This window comes from Indicator indicator, chromosome 5 (genome assembly GCF_027791375.1).
Source record: "Indicator indicator isolate 239-I01 chromosome 5, UM_Iind_1.1, whole genome shotgun sequence".
Classification (NCBI taxonomy): domain Eukaryota; kingdom Metazoa; phylum Chordata; class Aves; order Piciformes; family Indicatoridae; genus Indicator; species Indicator indicator.
In genome coordinates, this window is record NC_072014.1 from 22,723,642 (window position 1) to 22,751,054 (window position 27,413).

Genomic DNA, 27,413 nt, shown 5'->3' on the forward strand with positions numbered 1-27,413 from the left:
GAATGAGTCTGATTGTTCTTAAGTATCCTGCTTTTGCTTAACTGCAGTAAAAGACCATTACAGTCCTAGAGTTGAGAAATTATTGCAGTTTATACAACTAGCATTTGAACCACACAAGTGCACCTTACAAAAGTCAGCTCACCAACTAAACTGCAGTTTAAATTGCATAGTGTTCAATACGATGTATTTAAAAATTCCAACAGAGCATAAACAAAAGCATTTAAAAATAAATGTTACATCTTGTTTGCTTTAACATGTTTGTTTGAATTTTATTTTCTGCTTTCTTTTAGTATTTTCCTATGCAGAAGAATAAATGGTAATTAAAATGTGCAGGATGAAAAGATGGAGCAGCCAGTGCTTGTACCACCAGGACCAGACAGCTTCCAGTACTTCACTAGAGAGTCTCTTGCAGCTATTGAACAGCGCATTGCTGCAGAAAAAGCAAAGAATTCTAAACAAGATCGTAAAGACAATGATGATGAAAATGGGCCAAAGCCAAACAGCGATTTGGAGGCAGGAAAAACACTTCCCTTTATATACGGCGACATACCTCCCGGAATGGTGTCTGAGCCCTTGGAAGACATGGACCCATATTACATCAATAAAAAAGTGAGTCTAATACCAGACCTATTCATATGCCAGTGCATGACCATGTTTATTTCACTTTTGTGCAGTGGCTCATAGAGCTTGTTACTTCAGTCTGTTAATTTTCAACCATGTAGGAAAATATCATTTTAATAATGTGGAAACACTAGAGCATTGCTAAATGGACTAGGTGTGCAACCTAGGTGCAGAAAATGTTCAATACCAGCAATACATACACGTACTGCTTTCCAGAAAGTTAGTAACTAAATATTTAATATGTTTTAGTTAAAAAAGGTTGATTTAGAGAATGTAAGCTTTTAGAACGTTTACCATCATGTGCCATTGGCTGACTGGTTCTCCTGCTTTACGTAAGGAGGAATTTTGTGGTAATCTTGTTTTTAGAATTAAACTAATCAAATTGGCAATAAATGTTAACAACTGATTGTGTAGTATGGATATAGAAAGGTATCAATAAATTGCGTAAAAATCTAGGCTTCTAGTCAATCATGAGCAAAGTGCCCACCATCCTTTATAGCACAGGACAGAATCCATTGTCTTTAAGAGTTATTAACCTTTGTTCATTTTCCTTTAATTGACATCAAAGTTTATTCCTTTGATATAATTGAATTCATGTCAAAGGAACAGTTACATAAAAGCTGAAGCATAATGTTTTCTTTGATTATAACCAACATGCAATACCTGTACAAACAGATATACCTAATAGATCACTTTGGAAATTAAAAAAAAATGGTGAATATATATTGAAACTGAGTACACCAACATGCCACATTTTCTCTAAGGTTCTTCAGATTTAAAACTGATGGCATGAACCAATGCATAGCATGTTTTGTGCCCAGAAATATTCTGATAGCAAATTCTTAGGAAATACATAGAATCAATAGAGAAACACATAGGTAAGCAGAAAGTAACATTAAAGAGAGTGTATAAAGATTTAGAAATTTCTGATGGTGAACTGGTCTTGGACAGCCCTGGAGCCCTTTCAGTTTCATTCTGTTGCACCGCCCATATGTAGTAAAAAAGGTTGATGGTTTATAGTGATAGTTAGCTTGGGTGATACTTTAATTATTAGATACTGTGATTATGAAAACTCTTTAAATATCAAGGCAGGAGTTATTTTGATTTTTCACAAAGTGCTATGTTCTATTGTGTCTTACCTTACTAAATTTCATGTGATTTATGAGTCTTATTTTGACAAGAGTGAAAATATTATGTGAAAGAACAATTTTTTTATCTTTATTATTTGATGCCTCTGAAAGAGCCTTTATCTGCCATTCACAGTGTATGAAGATTTATTGTTAAGTCACGGTTCTACTTTACAAAGATAAAAGATGTGTTTCTATAAAAGCAGACCTTGTAGAGCTCTGTACTAATTGTGTCTGGTTTTGATACAAAATCACATATCATTATATCTCTACCTGCCCACAGCTCATCCTGGACCTTTATAGTCAAATCAGTCTGCCTTGTGTGTCTTACACTGAAAACAGACACAAAATAGATATGACCTACAGGAACCCTTCTAGAGCCCTTAGCAATGGAAGACCCTTTCTGTCCCTTCCCAGATGGAGAGGAAAACTTAGTGTATCAGTCAGGTCTCATGATAGAGTTGCAAGACAAAGACTGAAATCAGATGAACATATTCAATCAACTTTCTATACTATGTGAGAGGAAGAATCTTTTTATTTATACACTAAATAGCTTTTACAGACACGTAAAAGCACATGCACCCTCTGGGATTCTCTTCTTTGTGCTGAAGCCCACATATCCTCTCTATGCACGTGCTTTAGTCCTCTACAGGACAGAAATAGAGTCCTCTCCAAGACAAGACAAATTTTTTTCACATGCCACAATTCCGTTTGTTTTTAATTCCCTTTGTTTTTAATTCCCTCAACAAGAGTAAAATACACTTTCCTAACATAAGTCCAACATCTATTTCAATTTTGTGTCAGTAACTTGACTTCAAAATGTTTACTCGCTAGGTTTTCTTGACCAGCTGTATGTGAATTCTGGAAAGGCTTTTATCTTATTTCACTTGTCTTTTGAGAGTGTTGGCAGCAGATGATGCTCCTGCAAGTCTCAGAATGAGAAATAGTTTGATAAAAGTCTGAAGCAGAATGGAATATCTCCAGGAAGAAATGAAGGACTCGATGCATTTACCTCTGTATAATTTCATATTTCAGCTTTTTTTTTTTTCTCTCTCTCTTTTTTTATCCTTCTCTGAATTCCATCTTGTAAAGCTAAGGATTCAAGCAGTGCACTCTTTCCCAGTGTAAAGGTCTGACAACTGCTTCACAATGGTTAGAGATTGTCTATTTCTGCCTGGCAAGGTGTCTGTCTGAAATTGTATGGACATAATGAAAAACAGGAGAATGCAAGAAAATAGTTTTGCAAGAAAGGGCTGGGACAAGTGTACAGATTAGCAGATGCCTCTGTTGCTTCTGACCTCTGTTAACATCTATCTGCATCACCTATACCTCAATTATCAAGAGGAAGCGTGTTAGTTTGTGTGGCAGTTTAGGCTGGGTGCCCCCTGCCACTGCTACATAAATTACACCTCTGGTGTCCTGGGTGCCCACCCAAGAGGGGTGGACACAGGAAACGGCGTATTTCTACCCATAAATCCTGCACCCTATAAGGCCATCTGCAAAGTCATTCTCTTCCTCTTTCTTCCCTCTCTGCCCCCGTGGGAGATGTCCTCTCTTATCGGGTAATGCCGGGGGAGTATCTCAGGCCCCTTAGGCCTGTCTAGGCCTAATGCCAGGAGAAGAATGGAGGGGGGGCAGTCTCAGACCTGGCCAGCCTGAGACTTGCATAGCAGTGGGAGGGGGGAAGGAAGAGCCCTGAGGGTTTGGGTAGACCCTCAGGTGGGAGGAGGGAAGGATTGGAAGCCTCTGGGAACTGTGTAAGGGACTCTGTATGCTTTAGGATGTTCTTTGCCACTGTGTTTGTAGTTTTCTGTAGTTTCACCAATCGCCTTTCCATTTAAACTCTCCATCACTCTCCAATCCGTTTGTGTGTGTCATTCTTTTGTCCCTTTCAGGGCAAGAGATGTTCTGGCTGGCCTCAAACCAGCACAGTTTGGCTTCCAAATTTTCAAATAGGGAATAAAAATGATTAACTACAGCACTAATCAAATGATACTGATGAGCATGGTCACAGTGTTTGTTCAGGAAACCTGTACAAGAATTTTAGGAATATATTCTTTTATTCCAAATTTGGGTCACGTGTGAAACCATCCATCATTTGCCTTATATCCAAGTATTGCATCCCACTTGCTGAGGTTTGGGGTTTTTTTCTATTTTAAGCAAGCTTAAACATGTTCATTGTGGGTTTTTTGCATGCACTGAATGGTGAAACATCATCTGGAGTGTTTTATATTTCATCCCTTGGACTTGTTTCCAAGCAATATGCCATGATCAGATATATCTCAGTACAGAATAAACTAGGAACAGAAGTATTGAGCTGGTGTAAGCACCTTCATTTGGGAATGAAGTGCTCCTGAGATGAAAAGGGCCATGGGTTAAGAGAAACAAAAAAAATGAGAGATGTGCTAGCTTTGTGAGTTTGTAACTGTGCTCCTATGTAAAACCTACAACAAAAATTCGTGCCCAATATTAATCTGAAGTTGAAAGGAAAAGGCAAAAATTGACAACTGTTTGTCAACAGCCTGCTACAGCAATTTATACACCTGATAGTGTTATCGATTTCTACTCTGTCACAGACAACCTGAATGTCAGCAACTGCACCCTTGGAATATAATTATTTTATTATAATACAATGCAGTACCTTTTCTTATATTTTCTTATCATGAAATGCTGGTGACTGTGGTGGCTGGTAATGCCACCACAGTCCTAAATGGCTGCAGTGCCGTGCGAGTGAAAATTAACTTGGACTTGACACATTTATCATGTACTGCTTCTGTGTAAACCCAAATCACTGTGTTCCCAGTATAATATTGACTTCCTGTGCATGATCAATCTGCTATCACAAAGGATCAATGAGGTTCATAATACTGTCTTTAGAGAAAGGCTCAGTTGGAACCCTTTAAATTTCTGACCTGCAGGCATGCCTTGCAGTCTTGTTCACTTGGTTTCATACTTTAAGGGATGGCTATTTTTCTCTTGAATTTAGGCTGCTACATTAAAGAGAAGGGGAAGAATAGGTGGAACTAGATAGGTCTTACTAGAGCATTGCTGATTGCCACTCCATGCCCTGCCTCTTGCCAGAAGGATGTTGTATTACTCCTCTCAGAAAAAGTGCCTGCCTTTGTCCTGGCTCTTGATAAAATCTGTCCCTACTCTGATCAAACTGCTAGCTCCTTTGATTCTCAGATTTGATTTGGGTTGCAGAAACAAAAATATTCTTTTAAATTGCTTTATTTAACTTCATTACATCAGAAAAGGTGAATGCACTAGTGGTTTAGGTATTTTTGATAGCTGTAAGTGAAAGAATTTTTACAGGAAGTGTTCCAGCAAATAAAAAATAAAGGTCTTGCTAGAAAACAGTTTCAAAAGATGAACACAATAACAAGAAATGCCAACTTCCAGTATGATACTTAGTGTCCTGTTCTAGCTGCCCCTGGACTTTCCCCAAGATAAGGACCCAGCTCAACAACACATCACCTCGTGCCTTCCAGAAAGTCCTCTGAGGTTTTAGACGGTGTTTAACTGTAGGAAGTGAAAATGCAATAGAGCAGCAGTCAGCCTGATAAATTTATCTCTCCATAAACTATGTTTAAAGCTAACTGGAAGAAAGGAGAGGAGAAATAGGTTTTGGGAACTCTGTGTCCCAAGAGGTTCTTGGAGACCATATATTTGCTCACTGTGGACTCTTCTTCCGTCTTGGCTGCATTTTCTCAAAATACTCCTCATCTTTCTCTGACCTACTAACAATGTTTCTAGGTTTATAGCAAATATGGCTGAAGTTACAGACTGGAATCCAGGTTATAGATGCAAAAGCAGCAAATCAGGGACTTCTCTTTAGAGAGTTCTTCAAATTTATATTTACACTCGGTTACCTTCACGTTTCCTGCCTTTGTAAAGTGATTAAAGAACTTCATAAAACCTAAGCCCTGAAAAATACATATAGTCCTTCAGATATGAACACTAATTTTATAATTTGTTTGAATTTATTTAGCTTTTCTCAGTGTATATCTACTTTGTCTTGACAGCTTTGGGTACAATACTTCATGTTCATCCACACTGCCTACACACTGGCTTTCATCTGGGTTGAAACTAGAATGAGATACAGTAGGCTTACTACGGAGCGAAGCTTACACAGGAATTGAATATCAGCTGTTAACTCAATTTTTTTAATAAAAAGTCTTCAGAGAAATGATAGTTTTAGTGCAGATTTGAGAGCGGGGGATCAGAGGACCAACAAAATCATTGTAAATGTCTCAGTCACAAAAACGCTTTGAGTAAAAAATTAAAACTGAGGTAGGGAATTTATGTCTTGTTGGTTCTGCTTATGCAGGGCAGCAGAAAGTAGAACAGCTAAAATAGCAGCAGCTTCCAACTGAACCTGGAGCTGTGCCAGCATGCTGGTTTTTTCCATAAGGCATGTTAGAAAAGAGATGTATGTTTAATATGCTTGTGTTCGAAGATTTAAAAAAAAATGTAGGTTGACTAAATGTAGGTGGTGTAGTTTTAGATACAAAGTTAGTAGAGAGTGTGATTTTTAATCTATTTTGTCAACTACCTCATAGCTACAAAAGCCAGGAGTGTGCGCTGAAGGCTTCTGAGCTGTGAGTCCTGAGGCTGGAGACAGACCTGGCAGGGGAAACTCACCTTCCTACTTGGAGTGTGAGGCTTTAAAACATTGTGCCAAAAAAATCATTCATCTGCTTGTTAGCTTCAGTATTTAAAATGAAAGCTTCATTTATGGTCAAGTCATCTGCAGCTGTGCTTTGAAGGTTGTTATTATTTGTAATCCATAACCAGAAGTGTGAATTTGGAAACATCAACTCAGGCTTTAGCCCACTGTCCTCAGTTTCATATGCAGTTCCTTCATTTCTGTGCAGAAGCAGGGATATCAAATACCTTGTTTACTATTATGCCATTCCTACATGTCCTGAGTTTGTATTCAAGACAATATAAAGTCTCACTATTCATTTCTTTTAAGGGGGTTGGCCTGCATATAAAGGTGTATCACGTAAAGCTATGATGGAGAGACAGCTCAGGGAAGAAGCCAACATGTGAATTGGGATTGGGACAGCTTTTTCCTCAGGCCTTAATCCTGCTTCTCCTCTTCTTTGATATATGTTACAGATGTGGAAATCCTCATCTCCAGATTTCTCTCGACCTTCTGGGTGCTCCTAGATTTGTATTCATGTACTTCATGTTCCATATACGATAAATTTCCCAAGTCTAAGCAATGTGACAAACTGGCCTTCTCAAATCTCTGACATATATCTGTCTGCCAGCCTTCCTAGAAACAGCCTTGCTTACAGTCATGAATCAATGCTTGATGTCAGGGACAATAGGAGAGACCAATATACTCTTTCCTGCGCTTCTCCTGGTGTTCTAACTTATAGCTCATTTTATCAGCAATGTAACAAAAGCAAAGTAGAATTTGTCATAGCTTATTTATGAAATATGCAATGCTGGCAAAATGAAAAGGCAAAAAAAGGCAATGTTGGACATTTCTTCAGTGCCTTTAATTCAGGTTTTTTCTGAGTTACTGAGCTTCCTTCTGCAGTGTTTTTCAATCTTTTGTGACTGATCTTGCAGTTGAAGAGAACTTTAGTGTCACAGAGAGACCTGGCATCCCACATTTTCCACAGGCAGTTACAACAATAGTTGCCTACAATGGAAACAAAGCAATGTTTGTAGGGTTTGCTCTCATACCGTTTATGTTTGGCTCATAGATTTATTTGAGAAAAATAAACAAGCTACAGAGTCTTAACCTTCTACATTCCTCTAAAGTAAGGCTTGCATGCCTTTATTTTTTTATAAATTTGATAGTCTTTTTAGCTGTTAAAATGTATATGTAATGAGTATGTATGTTCTGGGATAGTTTCACACCTGCAAATCACAATTGTAAAGGAAGGTTTTCAGGGATGTATCTCTCCTCCTCCTCCTGTAAGGTGTTGGCCACAGTTCTCAGGGATCTACCCGGTCATGGCTATGTGTTACTGCTATTTTCCTCTCTCCTTCACACAAAGAGAATGAAACTAGAATAAAATACATGAAGTATTACATGAAGTAATACAAGTGAGTAGTCTATTAACTCAGTTTCTGTAAGAATTTCTCTTACCAACACATCATTAACATTCACGGGTAAGGTTTCCCTGCTTATGGTATTTGGTATTTCAAACAGGAAGAGAGAAGCTTTTTTTGGTAAAACATAAATAAAATGATAATTTTATTTAATCGCTTCCACACCTTTTTAAACAAGAAACACATCTTGTAAACATAACACATTTGTTATGTTGTTAAATGAAGTAGTAGCAAAAAATCATCAGTGAGTTGAATGTTCTATGTTTAAAATTGTATTTGCAGATATCAAGTACCTCTGGTAAGTACTGGAAATAAGTTTTATTTAAGAAATGAGGCATGAAGTTTATGTATTATCTAATTGCAAAGTTACAACTTTGGTGATTGGTTACTGGGAACAGGAGCTTTGACATTGAATGCACACATAAAATGTCTTTTCTTTCTCTTTTTCAGACCTTTATAGTATTGAATAAAGGGAAGGCAATCTTCCGATTCAGTGCCACCTCTGCCCTGTACATTTTAACTCCCTTCAATCCTCTCAGAAAAATAGCTATTAAAATTTTGGTACATTCATATCCTTTTACAATATTTGTTCAAAATTATACACATTGGAATTGAGAAATCTCATAACTCTCTCTATTTCGTTGTTAATAAAAGGTTTTGTAGGCTGTTAATTCTATTTTTAATTTTACAGCTGAAGACTTATGGTAAAGTTTTATAAATACTAGAAAATAATAGATTAATTTTAACTACTGCATTGAATTTCAATATTTCTGTAGAAATCTGCAGACAGATTTCGGAATCTATTCTGATCAAATTTTCAGGAATGTTTCTTCAGATTTAACACTGAAAGTTTTTGCATCCCAATTTCTTTTTTGCACTGTGAAGCCTATTCATAAAGTAATTGTATCTTAAAAAAAAAAAAAAAAAAAAAAAAAGAGAGCAGTTTGTGCTCACAAGTTAAAGAATAGCTCTGAGTTTTGCAAGCAATTATGTACATATGCAGCTGCTCAGGAATGGCTGGCTCAGTGTGTTTATATTGCATTTTAGAGTCCTTCTGAGGCCATCCTCAAGACCAGCTTTATAAGTCTACTGCTGCAGCGTGTTGAAAGCCTGGTGCACATATGTTGAATCTCACATTCCCAAACCTGCCCAGTTGCACCAGATATAATTTGCCTGAAAGCCTAGGCAGGAGTCCTGCGGGTGTTTTGCAAAGCATCTGTATGTGCAGATGGTGGACAGATTTGGGACCCATAACTGATGGGATAGTGTACAAGGTAAAGTTTTAGACTGGCATGTATGATTGGTGCCTGATGATCATAACAGGTCAATGGGAGGAATTTCAGTAGGTGAGATTTTGGTGCCCTTCACTTGCAAAACCCCAGGACTCAGAAAAGTAGTCACCAAAGTAAAATGCCAGTTTCACAATAAGACTTTTAACATTGAACAGTTTAGTCAAAGGCAGAAGCCTTATTATTACAGACTGCAGGCAGAGTCTTCTAGAGCTTTGTAAAAAAAGAGAAAACAAGGATGATTGATGCTGACTAGGAAAAGCTCTTACTCTGAGGTCCCTGGAACTAAAGCAGTGAAAAAAGGGGAGAAAAGTGTCTGGGAAAGAGTCAGTGAGCATTTGCAGACGGTAGCTAAGGGACCTGACAAAGATCTACAAAATGGTGGTGATTGTGATAAAATGCAGTCTAATGCTGCCAGATTGATTTACAATACCATCCGCCCCTGCCTCCATGCTAGCTGTGGGTAATGCTTTTTACTGGTGTAATGACCACTAGGTTTGGGGCTAGTTTGGAGTCATTTTTGTCTTAAACATAAGAATAGATTAGATGCACAGGTTCCATGTTGTTTGAGGAATCCTCAGCTCTCCTAAGAGGACATGTGCACTTCTTTAACTGTTTTATGAGACTATGGAAGTTGCAGCCAGCCATCTCCAAGTTTTTTAGCTACTTTCTCTTTATTTAAAGGAGCTTCCCAGTTATATTGTCAGACTCTTTAGAGCTGTCTGTGGACTGTGAGGATAAGCATTGTAAGGCATTTTAATTGTTTATTCTATGCCACTGGGCAACAGTTTCTACTGCACAAAGCTTATATAATAATATGATCTTCAATATGAGTTAAGTCACTTAATGAAAGATATCACAATATTCCCTACTTGGTCAGGCATTTAGACAAAGTTCACCCACCTATGCATGAGAGTCAGGCAGCTAAAACTTCCCCTGTGATTTGAATGCTTATTTGAGAAGATTGTTCAGCATCTATAAGCAATGATGTTAATTAGACAACTTTCTGCACAGTTTACACTGAGATGTTATTTATTCTACTCCTCCTTCACCTCGAGTGAAAGTTTTGAGTTTGGCCATGGTAGGAAAATATGCCTCAAGAAACAAAATGCCCTTTTTTTTTTTTTAAAGAAATAAATTTTAAAATCCTGGACTTTTACATAAATGTTTATCTGTAAATGGCTCTTTTAATTCAGATTAAGGTAGCTTCTTTGCCAGTCCTGTGGATGCAACCATTTTTAAAGAATACATTATTTAGAGAGATGGCTAGAGGGAAAATTAGTTAACAATCAAGCATGAAGGTGAAGTGATTCTTATTTTTTGCTGCCATCATGCGGCCATTTTAGGTCAACTTTTGGTCTGGTTTGGTTACTTCAGTATTTCTAAATCTTTTAATAAATTAGTTTACTTTATTGCCATGAAATACTTTATAGCCCTGGTAGAACAAGATATGCTTCTTTTGCTGCTAATGTGTTTTGAACGGGGCCCAAAATAATACTGGAAAATGATTCACCTTAATTTGTGAACTCTCTCTGGATTTCTGTTTCACCGACTGAAGCACACAGAATATAATCATTTCAGTAATGAAAACTGTATTCTGTGTTTTGTTCTGTGTTTTTTTGACAGACCGGCTGTGCTGAGGCAGCATGCGCTTTCTCTACAGTTCTGACTCATGGAAAACAGGATAAATTTTTTTTATGTTACATATGCCAGCTATTGAGTTTAGTACCAAAACTGTAGAGGTAAAAGACTAACATTTATTCAGTCATGCCAGGTACTTAATTGTGACAGTAGTTTTCTGCAAGTTGTTTTTGTTTTGGCTGTACTTCAGTTACCTCCAGGGTGTACAACAACCAATTCCTCCACCTTTTGATATCAGCTGAAAAGACAGCAGGAGGGCATCAACAAATCAACATCAGAACATCAACAAATCAAGACTTATGTCAAAGTTTAATGTGCTAAATTGCAAACTACTGGTTAGGTAAAATATATGTGCAATGTTTGCAAAGTCTAAAAGATTTGTGTAAGTGGTAATGGATAGGTCTGATATGATATTGTATGAATTACTCTTGTATTTTCCTTAACTATTTCTACATTATTCAGCATGCTTATCATGTGCACTATTTTGACCAACTGTGTATTTATGACAATGAGTAACCCTCCAGATTGGACAAAGAATGTAGAGTAAGTTGCATATGTTATTTAAAGATATCTTCCACTGCTTGTCTAGGAGTCAGCATGCAGTCATATGTGCTGGCAGGAACTATGACAAGATGTTACTACTATTTCATGTCTAAACTATGTAGAAATGGTGAATAATTTTTTAAATCTCTTTCTAGTAGAATTATTAGGTAGAAAAAAATAAAAGTAGTTTACAAATTGTAGTCTATTGAACTTCCACTAGTTTTATCTTCATAGTTTAGCACATACTCAATGTTTTTGAGTATCCCTCCTTTATGGAGAACCACAGATATATATTTGTATGTGTCAGTTAAGGACTGCATATAAGCAAAAGTATTCCTAAAATTAAAATTCCTAAAGTGAGAATTCCCTCTCTTTTTAGAGTTAGTACAAGATGTCTCAGATAATACTGATTAAGACAGTATGCAGTAATTTATGCTCACAGCTTTCTTGGTTAACAGCTATGAAGCTAGTGCTGCATACTTTTAAACTGACTGTCAACAATACATCTTTTATATGTGTCATTTATGTGATGGATTTATTTGCTTTGGTTTATGTACAACATCGGGACTGCTGTACTTCAACAGTATGTCACAAATAATGCATGTGAATACAGAGGTATATATGACAAACATAATGCATTTTAGAAGAAAGTGCTTATTTGTTGTATTTCTTTTCTCGTTTTGAAATAAAAAACTCATTTGATCATCAGGTTTCTATCAGAATACCAATGTAAAATATAGTTACCCATTTTGATTAAATTTTCCTGTATTTTGCAGGTATACGTTCACTGGAATTTACACATTTGAGTCACTCATAAAAATCATTGCAAGGGGCTTTTGCTTAGAGGATTTTACATTTCTTCGAGATCCATGGAACTGGCTTGATTTCACTGTCATTACCTTTGCGTAAGTTTTCGTTTTTTGCTTTTTCTTTGAGAGTGAAGGGCAAAAAGGGCATGAAATTAGTATCGATACCTATCAACTTTGCTACCTGGAAATCCCTGTGCGAATTTACTTCCATCTAAAACAATTTTCACATTCTGATAAGCATATTTTGATGTAAACATAAATACTGCAGAAGCCATTAGCACAGCTAGTATTAGAGAGGCTAATTTCATGTCCTACATTTTTTTCCTCTGAGCAGAAAAGGAGCATCCCTTTGACTTCATTCTCCAAACTTACCAATCTAGTCTAGATAAATTTTAGGCTTTCAAAGTTAGATCACTGCAATTCACTTCAGAGACATTTAATTTAAGTGAAGGCTCTGAAAGCATATATTAATGCAAGGCAAACTGCAGTGAAGGGTAAACCTGACTGTTGCTATTTTATTTTTTGCTAAAAACGCCAAAGAGGTCTTGATGAAAGACCCAAGTAAATAGCATAAACTTTGCCTAAATTCTGAATAACTGTGATTTAATCCTACAGGTATGTAACAGAATTTGTAAACCTAGGCAATGTTTCAGCTCTTCGAACTTTCAGAGTATTGAGAGCTTTGAAAACTATTTCTGTAATCCCAGGTAAGAAGTAACTGGTGTAAGGTGTTAGGCCCCTTGTACCTCCCAACTGTTCCTTTTTATCCTGTCATTGTGTTTGTGTGTGAACTCCCCTATTACAGATATGTGACAGAGTTTGTGGACCTGGGCAATGTCTCAGCGTTGAGAACATTCAGAGTTCTCCGAGCTTTGAAAACAATATCAGTCATTCCAGGTGAGAGCTAGGTTAAACACTGAGGCTGACTTTAATTCACTGAAGTGGAATTCATATTTTTTTAAACATAAGTCTTATTTCTCTCCACAAAAAAAAAAGCAGGAATCAGAAGATATTAGAATTCACTAAAATCTCTGATTCATTGCTTTTAACATGAGCTCCTTCCTTTTGAAATCAGCCTTTGAGTTTAACATATCCTTGCATGAGACATTGCAGTACACAGTGTGTGTGGTTTGCATCGTATGATGTCAAGCTTTCTTCTCCACATTCAACGAATATCAACAACCCTGAAGTTTTCTTACCCATGTGTATCTTACCTACATGATGTTATGTGGTATTTGTTGTGAATATTTGTGTCTAAAAAAACTGTTTGAAATGCAGACTTAGTAAGAGGATGAAGGAATAAGATAATAAAGAATAGCATGGGCATTGCATGGGGGATTTATTATCTTAAAATTCTGATTTTCCAAACCATCTCCAGTTTTATAGCATTAAATTGAATCATATTTATTGTTGAACAGGGTTTTTACTACTGTCTTCTAAATCTACTATGTTATAAAACTGATAGTTGCAAAGGTTTGGGGCAAGAGGTATTGACAAATTAAAAAAAAATAAGAAAAGAAAATACTTCTATGTGAGAGTCATGTACAGCATGAATTTAAAAAGTAACTTGTTTTAGCATTAAAACAAGTGTTTTGAAATAAATGCAACCCATTTCATTCACAGTTTCAAATGGACATAAATTTCAGCTATATTCATTTTCACAAGTGAAAAAGCTCTTCACAAAAATGTTATTTCACAGATGTTACAGTCATTTATTTGGGCTTCTGCATGAAATCTATAACTTCACTCTCTTTACTGAGAGACAGTCTCATTTTTAAGCTTTAAAAAAGTTTTGAACATCAGAATAAAAATTCCTTTACATTTGCAGGCTTGAAGACTATCGTGGGAGCCCTAATTCAGTCTGTGAAGAAGCTGTCGGATGTAATGATCCTGACTGTGTTTTGTCTGAGTGTATTTGCACTAATAGGGCTGCAGCTGTTCATGGGCAATTTGAGGAATAAATGCCTGCAGTGGCCACCAGAAAATTTTACTTTGGATACAAACATTACTTCCCAGCTAAACAGCACTATAGGAGAAAATGGTACATTGGTTAATTCAACAGTGACTCCATTTGACTGGAAGGGGTACATTGAAGATGAAAGTAAGTATTGTCAGCATAATTCTTATTGAAGTGACTTGTGGATGACCCAGTTTTTAGAAATAAGGAGGAGAAGGGATGATACATGTATTTAAGACAGAGCAGGAGACGTGTCTGCTTTCTGTCTTAGATCTCCTCCAAAGGCTAACATGGAAGAGGGAGTATAATCTGTCTACTTGACGCTGGTTTTTCTCTCAGCGCCCTCTGCCAAATCCACAGAAAGAGGTCTAAAGGAGTTCTTAGAATTACTTGATAGTGTTAAACATTTTCTGTTCTGATACTCCAAAGCAAGGTCAGCAAAAGAGCACTACGTCATTTCTGACAGATGTCAGAGACTTAGGGCATTCAGTGAGGACTCCAGTGACGGAGTCCCCAGTACTTCTATCCATTCTTGTGCTTCACTATTATTATTAAAAAGAAGGGGGTTTAAAAGCTATTTTTTTGCTGCTGCAATTTAAGCTCAGTTTTCTTATCAACTTCACCACAGACATCAAAAACAAATTATTCCCTATCATTAGTCACTGTCTCTGAGGTATTTAGAAAACTATTCTTACATTGCCATGCTCTGTTTTCTCCTCTTTTAGTCTTCTTTTCATATGCTAAGCAAACCAGATCATTAATCTTTTGCTCCTACAATTTATTTCATATATATTGGTCTCTCATCTGGATCTTCTCTTTTTTGTAAATATATTTCTTAAGGTGCACTACCCACATCTAAGCATTTCTCCTCTACATGAGGCACACTAAGTAGAGAAGAAGGATTACATAGTAACATCTTTAGTTATACTTCTGTTTGATATAGCCTAGGCTAGGGCTTTCTGTTTACAATTTTAGCATCATGAAAACCTGTTCAGCTTGTGGTCTACTTGCTCCTGAATTATCTAGATTAGTGAAAACCTTGAATAGCAGCAATATCAGACAAACCTTGTCAGAAGCTATTTTGATGTATCTATCCATTGTGATAATTTCCCAAAATAGGACTTTTCCAACCAGTTTTGCTGATACTCTACAGTGCGGCAAACTGAGAATAGATAGAGAAATACATTTCAGAACAGTTAAATGTGAGGTTAGAAACCTAGGCTTCCTATCCTAAAAATCGGTGCTGCACAATTCATATTGAGCCAGGTTCACATGCATAAAGACTGTAGCAGATAACATGCACACATCATCTTCAACAGTGAAAGTTACTTTTGGAGAAAAACAGGAACTAAAGGGGAAAGAGTGGAAAAAATGGGAAAACTAGCCACAGTGGTCTTATGTGAAGAGAAGTGGTGGAGTGCCCAGGTGAGTTTCCTTCCCTGGGTATCCTTTCTAGTACAGCAGTGATCAGTTCATCATACTTTTCCCATAGCAACAGCGTGGTTTTCATTAACATCTCAAACTCTCTAAAGATTGTTCTTGCTTACAGTACTAATTGGAATGTACTTTGATCAGTGCAAGTGCTGCATGGGTGGTTGGTTTTTAAGCTCATACATGCATGTTATTAGGTCACCTAATATAAACCAAAAGCTACAAGGAAGAACTAGCAAAAAGGGGGAGAAAGAGGGGTGAATCTCATACCAGAGAGAATTGTGTCCCATGGGTACCTTCTGCAACAAAAATGTGCTTTCAGGTTTAATATCGTGAGAATAAAAGCAACATGAAAACCAGCATGAGAACAAAGGAAAAATAGTGTCACAGAGGCTCTGAAAGCCACTGACACAGCAGTTTATGTGAGAAATTGCAGAACTGCAACTGAGAGGCAGAATATAGAAACGGCATTGGAAAGCCCTTAGCAATAGAGAGAGAGAGGCTAAGGCACTGTGGAGCAGTGAGAACTGGTAGATTAAGGCCCAAAAGCTAAATAAAATCCTGTTTGCATAAATAAATTATTAACTAGGAATGCAGTATTACTCCTGTGTTTTCCACTATTGCAGTTGCTACTGGACTACTATATAAAGTTCAATTTAGATAGAATGTTGAAAAATTAGAGGATGTTCAGAAAAGCACAGAATGATTAAAGGGTTGGAAAACATGCTTTGTACCAAGATAGACCAGGAGCTCAACCTACTTAGCATATCAAAGAGAAGGTTTAAGGGGTGACTTGATCAGAATTTTGGAAAACCTCATGGGAAACAGAAGTTTCATCATAGACATATCTTTGATCTAGCAATCAAAGATATAACTGTTTCAATAGTTGCAAGTCAAAGCCAGACAAATTTTAACATAAGACAGATTCTAATTGTGCTCACACAGCTGATCAATGACTGATGGATTCCCATCTAAATTTCATAAATCGAGATGCAATTTTTTTGTGAAAGTCACTTTACTTGAACTTGTGGATTCCTGTAGATCCCGTGCCTTAGGGTATAATACCATCTAAACACAGTCTCTTCATGAAGACCTACACTTCAAGGTCAAACTTAATTTCCTGGCTCTTTAACAAAGGATCTATAAACTCAGGTTCTGATATGATTTGATTTAAAGAAGACCTGAAGCCTCCTAAGAAGCAAAGCTGAATTGAATTGGTTACAGAATGTACTTTCTTGAATGTCTACTTGAACCTTTAGTGTATTTACACAGGATTTCATATGTATTATGAAATGTTAATGAAATTATTAGTCTTATTATGAAGTTAATAGGCATGCCCTTGCTCACTAGCAATTTCAAAGAGAAAAGTTACCTTATCACAGCTTTCTACTCTGTTTTTGGAGATGGGTAGACAAGATACAGAAATGGTTCTTAAACCAGCAGTTTCGCAGGGCAGTAAGACACAACTTACCTAGAGCTCAGAACAGTGCAGTGGCACTGTTTTTTTAAGGAATTACAGACCTGTTTATGCCAGTAGTTGTGTATAGCATGTTAAAAAGGGATGTGACTCCTAATTTGCCATTGAGCTCATTTTTTAAACTACTATTTAGAGAAACTTTATGTAAGCACTCCTGGAATTAGTGAATCAAGTAGTCCTTTATGAAATTTTGTATATTTCATGCTGGAGAAGTTAAATTTTGTCTTTGCAAGCCTGTTAAAAGTAATTTACTTTTTCTTGGAAACAACATCTTGCAATCTACTTTGTGATTTAATATTTATTCTCAGTCATCATGCTAGTTTTACCCAAACAACTGTAAGTCCCCTTAAAGTGCTCACCTACTTGGGATTTTTTTTTTTTTTCTTTTTCCCAGTCAGAGAAAGGGGAACCAGACATACACCTTTGATGCAGTGAGGGACATTTCACATTACTTTGGTACAATATAATTCAGTTTTGCATCTAGTTAGGTATAGGTTTATATTGCTCAGCTTCCTATCATCATAAAGTTTTGAGCTTTTGTCACAGTATCAGTGCACTCAGAGAAAGCTTGGGTGGCTCTTATTGCTTATGGAACTGGCAAGTATAGCATGCTTACAGGGCATATCTTGTCCAAACCACAGACCTTGAATACAGACCCTATTTCAGCAGTTCAGCTCAGCTGATGCAGTACTGATCCTGAGTGACTGCTCCATGTAAACTACATCAAGTCAGATTTGCATCCTTCCCAATCAGCTGCTATATTCCACCATGTTTTAATCATGAGTAGCTGACATAATGCAGATTCAGATTTGCTTCGTAAGGGTCAGCTGTGGTCAGCATCATGTCAGCAAACTTCATGATTACTTACAACTGTGTTCCAGCAGAGCACAGTTCTGTTGTGCATACCAGTCCAGACTGACAGTGGCCATACATAAAGTTGTGCACTAGCACAGTACAGATTTTACCCTGTAAGACACAGGTGTATCACTAGACATTGAAACTGATTTCTTCACAAGGTCTATATATAGCTTAAAACCTACAAAATGGTGAATGGGGAGATGCAGCCGGCCAGGGTACCATGTCCCTCCTGTGGCATACAAATGTGCTGAGCCAATAGCCTGTGATGTCTCCTTAGAATTTGTTAGCCTCTGCAGTAATCCTGCTTGGGTGGCAACAGTCAAGTTTAAGCTCAGCCGCACTGGTATCATTTCAAATGAGATAATTTTAGGTAATTCTTACAGACCAGTTCAATGGAAAGTTAATCCAATGTAGGATTTAAATTTTCTCAAGAGGCAAAAACGGTACCACCTTGTGTCGGTGTGAGCTGAAATTCCCCCTCCACCAACAAGTAACCAGGCTAGCCCAGTCTGGAAGCAAATGAAGGCTGTATTTACAAGCAGAGAAATGCAATGAATATATACAAATATACAAAATTCACAACATTTACAAATATATACAATCAACAGAAAAGCACAACCGATTTCCCTTTGCTTCCCCCCAAGGGGACCCTTCCCAAAGGGGCCTCCCTCTCCCAGGAGCTTCCCCCCCAGACCCCCTTGGACAGAAAACAGAGTTAGTTAGAGCAGAAAGTTGTTAACTTAGCTGCCAAGGTCAGTACGTGTTATCTTCAGCCAGAAGAGAAGAAGAAACAGCAGCCAGACAGCCCAGCAACTGCCCCCACTGCAGAACGCAGAATGTGCAGAGTGCCTACTTTGTTTTGGGTAATAGTTCTTAAACATTTCTATCTATCCAATGGAAGTGTTTAGAACAATCGTTATTTTGCTTTCTTACACCCAATAGTGACTTATTTACACTCTTTCACTTTCTCTGTTCTGAATTTTCCAAGGAAAAATTAAAAAGACAGTTTCAAACCATCACACACCTTAACACTGAAGCTGCTGTGCTTCAGTATTGAAAGCTGAGGAGGCGCTCCACAGAGTATTGCCATGTCTCTACTTTGTCCTTGCAACCATCCTGAGGCAAAAGTTATTTGGTCTACATTAGAAATGGGATACTGGGCTACATGGTCTGACCCCGTATAAATTGGATCCATAAGCCTGTGATGACATGGGAGGTTGTTACTAGAGGAGGAAGCACCTCCTCTGATAATTCTTCCAAAATCAAAAGGTTAGCAGCTGTAGGGGGAAAAGAAAAGCACTTCTCAAGGATACAGTCCAAATGAATTTTAACAAACATAAATGTTTTGCACATCATCTCTTTATTCTTCCAAGAATAGACAAGTCAATGTCTTTGTTACTTAAATAATCTAAAATGTCCTTCATACAGACGATTGCTATACACATTATAGGATGGTTGGCTACAGGGTAATTTAGTGAAACTTACACAGTTTTTCTTTCTTAAAATGATCAATGGTTTTATCATATACTCCTACACAAGTCAGTGACTGCTGCAGTAGTAGTGTCCAAGTTACATTTAGATTTATACCAGGGCTTTCCTACCAATCAGTGGGCTAATTGCAGAGTGTATGCAACTGCAACAGTAAGAGCCACTGGCACATTCAGGGTTTTTTGTGGAGCTCACATGCTAGACAATTGTCACAAGTGTTTGTAAGTGGCAACCTGGAACCTTAGTCAATGCTGATCAGAATGTCTGAAATAAATTATCACTATAGTTTTTCAGACACAATTTAATTATTATGATAAGTAACTGTACAATGTAATTTCACAAAGTGTGATTTAGTTCAGTGATTATATTTAAGAGAGATCGGTAAATCTCATCTACACACAGCAGCATTTGACAGAATTTTTAGTATTTTGACAGAGTAACTGCTGTGAGTGGTAGCACTCACTGCAATTCATGTTATCATTTACTCTAAAGTTGTGTTCTTACTGACAAAAAGTACTGCTTGTTTAAAATTGCACCTGAAATCACCTTACCACTTTTAGAATGAACTATTTCTTTCATAGAGCTGGAACAAAACTTTCATATACAAAACTTGATAATATTTTAAAAATTCTTTTCTAAACAGGTCATTTTTATTTTCTGGAAGGGCAAAATGATGCTCTGCTTTGTGGAAACAGTTCTGATGCTGGGTAAGACCAAATTTCACATATTATTGCACCGAATATAAATTAAATCCATGTTCTTTACATGTGCAGTTTGGGGGGTGGGGTGGGGTTGTGGGGGTGGTATATTTCTTTAACATAAGAAATACTAGTATTTTACACTGGACTGAGGATTTGGGTTCCTGGTCAGAACTTAGTGGGTTGGTTAGATGAGTTTAGTATTTGCATGAATGAATTAGTAATTTGGTATTAGTGTAGCTCCTGCCTGGATGAGATGTAAAAGCTGGAAAACACCTGTTACTTTGCAGTTACAGCTGCATATAGGAGTGCTAGCAGGCTCAGACAGTAGAAAACACTGATACCAAAATTAATGTTACAACATAAATAAATAAATAGGAATATGTTTTAGAAGGTTATATAAAATTTTTAGCACAAATTTTTATGTGCCTTTCCTGCTTAATGTTTCTAGCATCCTTTAACACAATTTTCTATTAAAAATCACAGCTGCTATTATTTCTAGACTGATTAACTAAAGAAAAATCCTCTTCCTCATCCAAAACTTCCCCTGGGCATTCCAGGTAATAATATTAAAATAACTATATAAAGTAACACTCTGTCTTTGTAGGCAGTGCCCAGAAGGATATACATGTGTGAAAGCTGGTAGAAACCCCAATTATGGATACACAAGTTTTGACACCTTCAGCTGGGCTTTCTTGTCACTCTTTCGACTGATGACTCAGGACTTCTGGGAAAACCTTTATCAGTTGGTGAGAATGTTTTCGTACGAAATAGGCTAAATATGTTTTTATCAATAATGCAAAAGACCTACAATCAATTTCCTTTTTTAATCTTAATTTTAACAATATAAAAATAAGAACATTTTTTAACTTGTTCTTGCTTGTATGTATTTTCTTATTTCCAGACACTGCGTGCTGCTGGGAAGACATACATGATATTTTTTGTTCTGGTGATTTTTCTGGGTTCTTTCTATCTGATCAACTTGATCCTGGCTGTGGTTGCCATGGCCTATGAAGAACAGAATCAAGCAACCATGGAAGAAGCAGAGCAGAAAGAGGCAGAATTTCAACAGATGCTGGAACAACTAAAGAAGCAGCAAGAAGCAGCTCAGGTATAATTTATAGCACAGTAATATAAAAGAGTATGGAAATAAATTTACTAGAGATATTCACCCTCTGCTTTTTGAATTTGGAGTTATAAAACACAAAGCAAGCTCATTTCTATTCTGCACTAAAGACGTCATACTTTGAATGATCCAGCCATAATCAGAATGGAATATTTAAAACTAGGTATACATTATTCATTATTTGTTTCTTAGTCTAGTATCATTGTTACAGTTTTAGACTTCTGCATTTAAAAACTGCTAATGAAATATGGAAGAAGGCTATGACCAACATATATCTTGGATCAACTGAGTTATAAAAATCAGAAAAAAAATAAGGAGAGGGTATGGACAGTGTTAAGCTCTAGGAAGTTATGTATAGAAATTTAAAATCCCCATAATATCATGCTTTGCTCAGTGACACAAATTCATTCTACAACATGGCAGGCAGCAGCAGTGGCAGCAGCAGCAGTAACAGCGTCTGCAGAGTCCAGGGAGCCCAGCGCTGGAGGAGAAGCAGCAGGGCTCTCAGAAAGTTCTTCAGAGGCATCAAAATTGAGCTCAAAGAGTGCAAAAGAGAGGAGAAATAGAAGGAAAAAGAGAAAACAGAAAGAACAGTCTGGAGGTGAAGAAAAAGATGAAGATGAATTTCACAAGTCTGAATCAGAAGACAGCATCAGAAGGAAAGGTTTCCGATTATCTATTGAAGGCAATAGATTGACATATGAAAAGAAGTATTCTTCTCCCCATCAGGTATTGCATATTGTTCTTTTAGGAGAAGCATACATTATAGGCTGTTATGAAATTAGTCTTCTTGGTACTGTAATGCAACCCTACTGCCTAAAGGAAACACTGAGATTTTCATTGATCTTTATTATTGTTTATTGTTGCTAGTGCTTGAGAGAAAGCGCTATAGCTGTTATGTTGTCTTGCCAAAAAATCCCCGTTCAGAATTAAATGTAAACTTATATCCTTATTCTTGTATTAGGACTGTTTATAAATCATATTAAAATATGATTTGATTTGGGGGGGGGTGGGGTGGTGTTTAATCTAGACTTATGTAGTAGTTTTAGGCATGCTACGGCATTTTTCCATTATGATAGCTTCATATTTTCTTCCTGCTTCAGTGATGTTTGGAAGTTGGTTCAATCTGTGCAGGACGTTGCATAGATAAAAGAACATGCATGTATAGACTCCCTTTTCTTCTTGATGGGTATTATGTAACTACTCTGCTTAGCAGCTCTAACTGACATTAGGAGAAAGGCATGCTCAAAATTGTCTTTAAAAATCCGTGAATGGTGGTATTTTTATCTGCAATGTATATGTATATGATTAGATACATAAAAAAATTTTTTTTTGCAGCAACATTTTGCTTCTGGGAAAAATGGTTACTGTTACTTTAAGAAAAAAAGTCCCCTATGCTGTACTAATAGCAATGCTAAATTAGAGCAATTCAGCTACTAATCCCAAATTTTGTTTGCCTGCAGTCATTGCTGAGCATTCGAGGCTCCCTATTCTCTCCAAGGCGCAACAGCAGAACAAGTCTTTTCAGCTTCAGAGGTAGAGCAAAGGATATAGGATCAGAAAATGACTTTGCTGATGATGAGCACAGCACTTTTGAAGACAATGATAGCAGAAGAGATTCTCTCTTTGTGCCGCGCAGACACGGTGAACGGCGCAACAGTAACATTAGTCAGGCCAGTAGGTCATCCAGGATGGTGGCAGTGTTTCCAGTGAATGGGAAGATGCACAGCACTGTGGATTGCAATGGGGTGGTTTCCCTGGTTGGTGGACCATCAGTTCCTACATCGCCTGTTGGACAGCTTCTGCCAGAGGTGATAATAGATAAACCAGCTACTGATGACAATGTAAGAAAGTTTTATGTAGCTTAGGCACCGTGGCCATTTCTTACTGCACCAGCCAGTGTTTTCTACAGAATGGAACCCTTGGCAATGCTTCCTGGTTGGTCAAGCTATGAATGCTCCTGCACCTTGTAAAATCTTTAATAGATATAACAGCTAAGATAGGTTTGCAACCAAGCATTTACTTACAAATACGCTTACAACTAACAAATGCAAGTCACAATTTCCAAGTAATAAAATATTAAGTTACATATTCATAAAAGCACTATGCTTTACTATATTACTGTGTATTACTTTTGCTGATCTGAAAGTCCATCTGGATATGATCTGCAAAATCATAGCTATTGTAAAATTTAGAATAGTATATGAAAATGTTATTATATGTGATGCTGCCACTTCATCAAAATTAACATTAGTTAATTTTGATAACATCACATTTCAGTACATACTTCCAAAACCACAGATGTCTGTGTGAGCATATGTGCAGCATATATTGCTGCCATTCTCTTACATTATCCAAAGTAAGAGAAGATGTCTCTAAAAAAATTCTTGCTGAGTTCAAAGTTGTCTACTCACATTACTAAAACCGTACTAGCATGGGGAAGCATGAGGAAGTCAGACTTTTCTTACTTGCTATAATTTGCCTAGGGGAAAAGGCTGTTAGGTTACAAACCCCAGAATACGCTGGCAGCAGGAACAAGGAAAAAAAATGCAATTTGCAAAAATTTTATACAGTATTTTGAACTCAATCCTTTCCCACTTGTTTAAATCATTTTCCTATCTTGAAGAAATGCAGAAGTAAAGAAACTTTCTCTTGATCTTTAACACTATGTAACTATTGCCCCATACTTTAAAAAAAAAAATTAAAAGATACTAAAAAGTAATAAAAGTCTGATGATAAAAACCAAAGAGCACGAAGCACGGATCCAACCTAAGACATTAATAATAGGGCTCTATATATCATTTGCTTTTCTTATCTCTCTAACTTGGTCTCACCTATTATTGTTCTCTGTATAGGGCGCCACTACAGAAACAGAAAAGAGAAAGAGAATGTCTGGCTCTTTTCATGTTTCTATGGACTTCCTGGAAGACCCAGCTTTAAGGGAAAGAGCCATGAGTATTGCTAGCATCCTCACGAATACTGTGGAAGGTGTGTGCTAGTTTAATATTAATATTTAATTCCAATGGAATTTTGAAAATCTCAGTTGAAAAATCATTTAAAACAGCTTAATTAGCAGATACCATTCCACAAGCTGACACATTTATCAGTAAACTAAAAGGTCTTTATCCATTAAGGTTATTACATAAATAAGCATTAAATTTACTGCAGAAGTAAGAATTTCAGTCTCTTGTTTTCCCACCATCTACCTCATGCTGTCATCAGGAATACAGTTATATTTGGTGACCACAACTGAGTTAGATGCTTATGCATAGTAATTAAAATACACTATTTGACACAAAAAGGCCACTGAACACTTTTTAAATCTATGTGATCATTGTTAAAATATATACATAATTTTATACATCTTTATTTTTAAAGAAGCGCTATTCTAGGTGAGAAAAATGGTTGTTTTTCTTCAAGTGGGAATAAAAATTATATTGAAATTTTTTTACCTAAACACCACAAATTTCAACATAAAAATACTTACATAATAGAGCAGTAAGTGGGAGCAACAGGCTGAAGTGTAATTAAGAAACAATTAAATACATAATACAAGTAAATGCATAAGTTAATACAGAGTGGCATAGTAATTGGAATACAAAGAAGTTGTTCTTGATAGATAAGCTTTGAATAAACTAAGTACATTGGATATCAATTTTTAAAGACTTTCTTGAATAGCCTTTGTTAGAGACGGGAACTTTTAATCCCAGAGGTTTCTGCCTCACGTTGAGTGAGCAACTAGTTGTGTTGTGCTTAGTTACTGGCTGCAGTTAACCCAAAACAATCCTGTAAATAAAGGTGTACTGGAGGTTAATCAGTGCCAGAACAAGTTTGACAACTTGATTAGTACAATTAATACAGTAACTTGTATGAACCTTCTTTCCCCACAGAACTTGAAGAGTCAAGACAGAAATGCCCACCGTGTTGGTATAAATTTGCAAATATTTTCTTGATCTGGGACTGCAGTCCCCACTGGTTGAAAATAAAACATATCGTCAACTTAGTGGTAATGGACCCATTTGTTGACCTGGCTATTACAATTTGCATTGTTTTAAATACGCTCTTTATGGCTATGGAACATTATCCAATGACTGATGAGTTCAATAAAGTGCTTTCAGTTGGAAATTTGGTAAGTCTGTTGGGGTTTTATGCTCATGATGTAGAAGGAAGTATGTCTAAAGGAAGTGAAAGGAGGAGTTAAACATCTTTTCCTTTTCCACTCTTTAGGAAGTAGATATATTGGACATTTATGGCCCTCCAGATATGACTATCAGAACAGTTTTGGAAATTTCACTGTAAACCCTAGCTCATGTAACTTATGACATTGTAAAATCAATATATTGCAGTGTTCTGGAAAACCAAGCTAAAAATTCTTTAAATGGCACCAATGCTACATTAAGTGAAGTCCATCTCAAACAGCAGTTGATCTGTCTTAACTACAAAAGCAGGAACACGTTGCTTTAATGAAAAAAACACGATACAAATAAATGCAGTGCTGTTTTTTCAATCGATGAAATACAAATCTTTAAATGATGAATGTGTTTGTAATTGCTGTTTCCTGAGTGCAGTTTTGCAATAGCTAAAAGAGTCATTTTAAAGCCTTTCTAGAATTTCCTTCTGTAAAAGGCTTTAAATGTGGATATGTAGATTGTTTTCTTTATATGCTTTATACAAAGATATGGAAAATATTCTACAGTATTTTTTCCTCTTATAGTTTTAATATTATTTTATCATTATATAATTATCTTTTCCTTGTGTGTCAACTATATTTTCTCCCTTCTACTTCAAAAAGATAAATTATTAAAGAATTCAGGAGTTAATTTTTTGTAGCTCTGATGCTTTTGAACTGACAGGTTTGATCACCTAGAGGTATCTGCAGCTGCAGTCCTACTTTGTCTCTTATTTTAAGAATTGATTTCTTATAATGGTATTTTTAATATTCCTTGTTGTGTAATAAGAAATAATGTCGAAGGCAATGTAAATAACTACAGAATTTAAAAGGGAGAATTAACAGATAAATGCATAGCTGGTTTTCATGTACTTAATAAAAGTGAAACTCTGAATCTGAGTTTCCTTGTAGCATTTTATAGGATTGTTTTCCAAGAAGAAAATTACATATTAATCTTGGTGTATATCTGACTACAAAGGGAGTGAGAAAGAGCCTGACTACGAGTACTACACTCTTCCAGTCTTAGATACCCTGACATAAACCCCTTCTGCAATATAGATGGCCCTCAGGTTTCTCCTGTTCCAGTAATTCCACTTAAAAGCTCCTTGACAACCTCATCAGTCTGATCATTGGGAAATTAATCAGTGTTTCAAACTGCATTTATCCATCTCTGCATCTTCTTCAGTGGCTCCAATACTGTAGCTTAAAAAATACTAACCTTTCCTTTCTGGTGTTTATATCTGGAATGCATTTAAAGACTGTAATAAAATTTATCCTGAGCATTGGACTTCCTTGTCAGAGCAAGTCAGACTCCTCTTGCCCAATTCCTGATTATTACATATTTGCAATATTGTTTCTACAGTACATGAGAAAGCCTGTAGCCTGATGGAGTTGAAATTGAGTCACAAATATTATAAAACAGAAGTTTATGTAATTTGTTTAGGATAAAATTATTTGTTTTCTATGGAACTTGTTAAAGGAAGGTGGACATAATAAATCACTACAGCACACTGAACTATTTTTAAGTATCAGTTTTGGATAAGACATTGCAGATACATAGCCTGAACTAAAAACAAAGACAAGAGCTAAACCTGTAGGTATTATATTTCACAATTAAATAACAAACTGCATTTTGAATTCAGGTCTTCACTGGAATCTTCACAGCAGAAATGTTTCTCAAAATAATTGCAATGGATCCTTACTATTATTTCCAGGAAGGCTGGAATATTTTTGATGGTTTTATTGTAACCCTTAGCTTGGTTGAGCTTGGTCTTGCAGATGTGGAAGGACTCTCAGTTCTTCGATCATTCAGATTGGTAAATATACATCAGTTACACTCATTGTGGGGTTCATTAAAAGAATATAATTTCTACCCTTAATTTGCTTGATGTTTGCCATGATACTGATCCTGATATCTCCTTCCTTAGTAGAAATCTTTATTACTTGTAGTATCTTACTGCCTTCAAAGGGAATTGATAGTAATCCAGACAAATACGTAGCAGTGGGTACCCTGGGCCTATTTCCAATGTATTCAATGTATATACAGACTTTAAACATCCTGCTGTGCAGAAACAAATCAACTCACTATATGTACTGCACTATGA

General features: G+C 36.5%; 1 protein-coding gene across 1 annotated transcript in view; it reads left to right on the plus strand.

Annotated features, from left to right (window-relative positions):
* Window positions 1–342: 342 nt before the first annotated feature.
* Window positions 343–27,413, plus strand: part of LOC128967325 (sodium channel protein type 1 subunit alpha) — a 59,443-nt gene continuing 32,372 nt past the window's right edge. Inside the window, exons 1-14 of the mRNA XM_054381411.1 lie at window positions 343–609; window positions 8,274–8,392; window positions 11,207–11,296; window positions 12,073–12,201; window positions 12,911–13,002; window positions 13,934–14,206; window positions 19,960–20,023; window positions 20,622–20,763; window positions 20,919–21,125; window positions 21,564–21,869; window positions 22,604–22,984; window positions 23,996–24,128; window positions 25,031–25,269; window positions 26,952–27,125. Coding sequence (XP_054237386.1) covers window positions 343–609; window positions 8,274–8,392; window positions 11,207–11,296; window positions 12,073–12,201; window positions 12,911–13,002; window positions 13,934–14,206; window positions 19,960–20,023; window positions 20,622–20,763; window positions 20,919–21,125; window positions 21,564–21,869; window positions 22,604–22,984; window positions 23,996–24,128; window positions 25,031–25,269; window positions 26,952–27,125 — 2,616 coding nt within the window. The remainder of the gene's footprint in view (window positions 610–8,273; window positions 8,393–11,206; window positions 11,297–12,072; window positions 12,202–12,910; window positions 13,003–13,933; window positions 14,207–19,959; window positions 20,024–20,621; window positions 20,764–20,918; window positions 21,126–21,563; window positions 21,870–22,603; window positions 22,985–23,995; window positions 24,129–25,030; window positions 25,270–26,951; window positions 27,126–27,413) is intronic.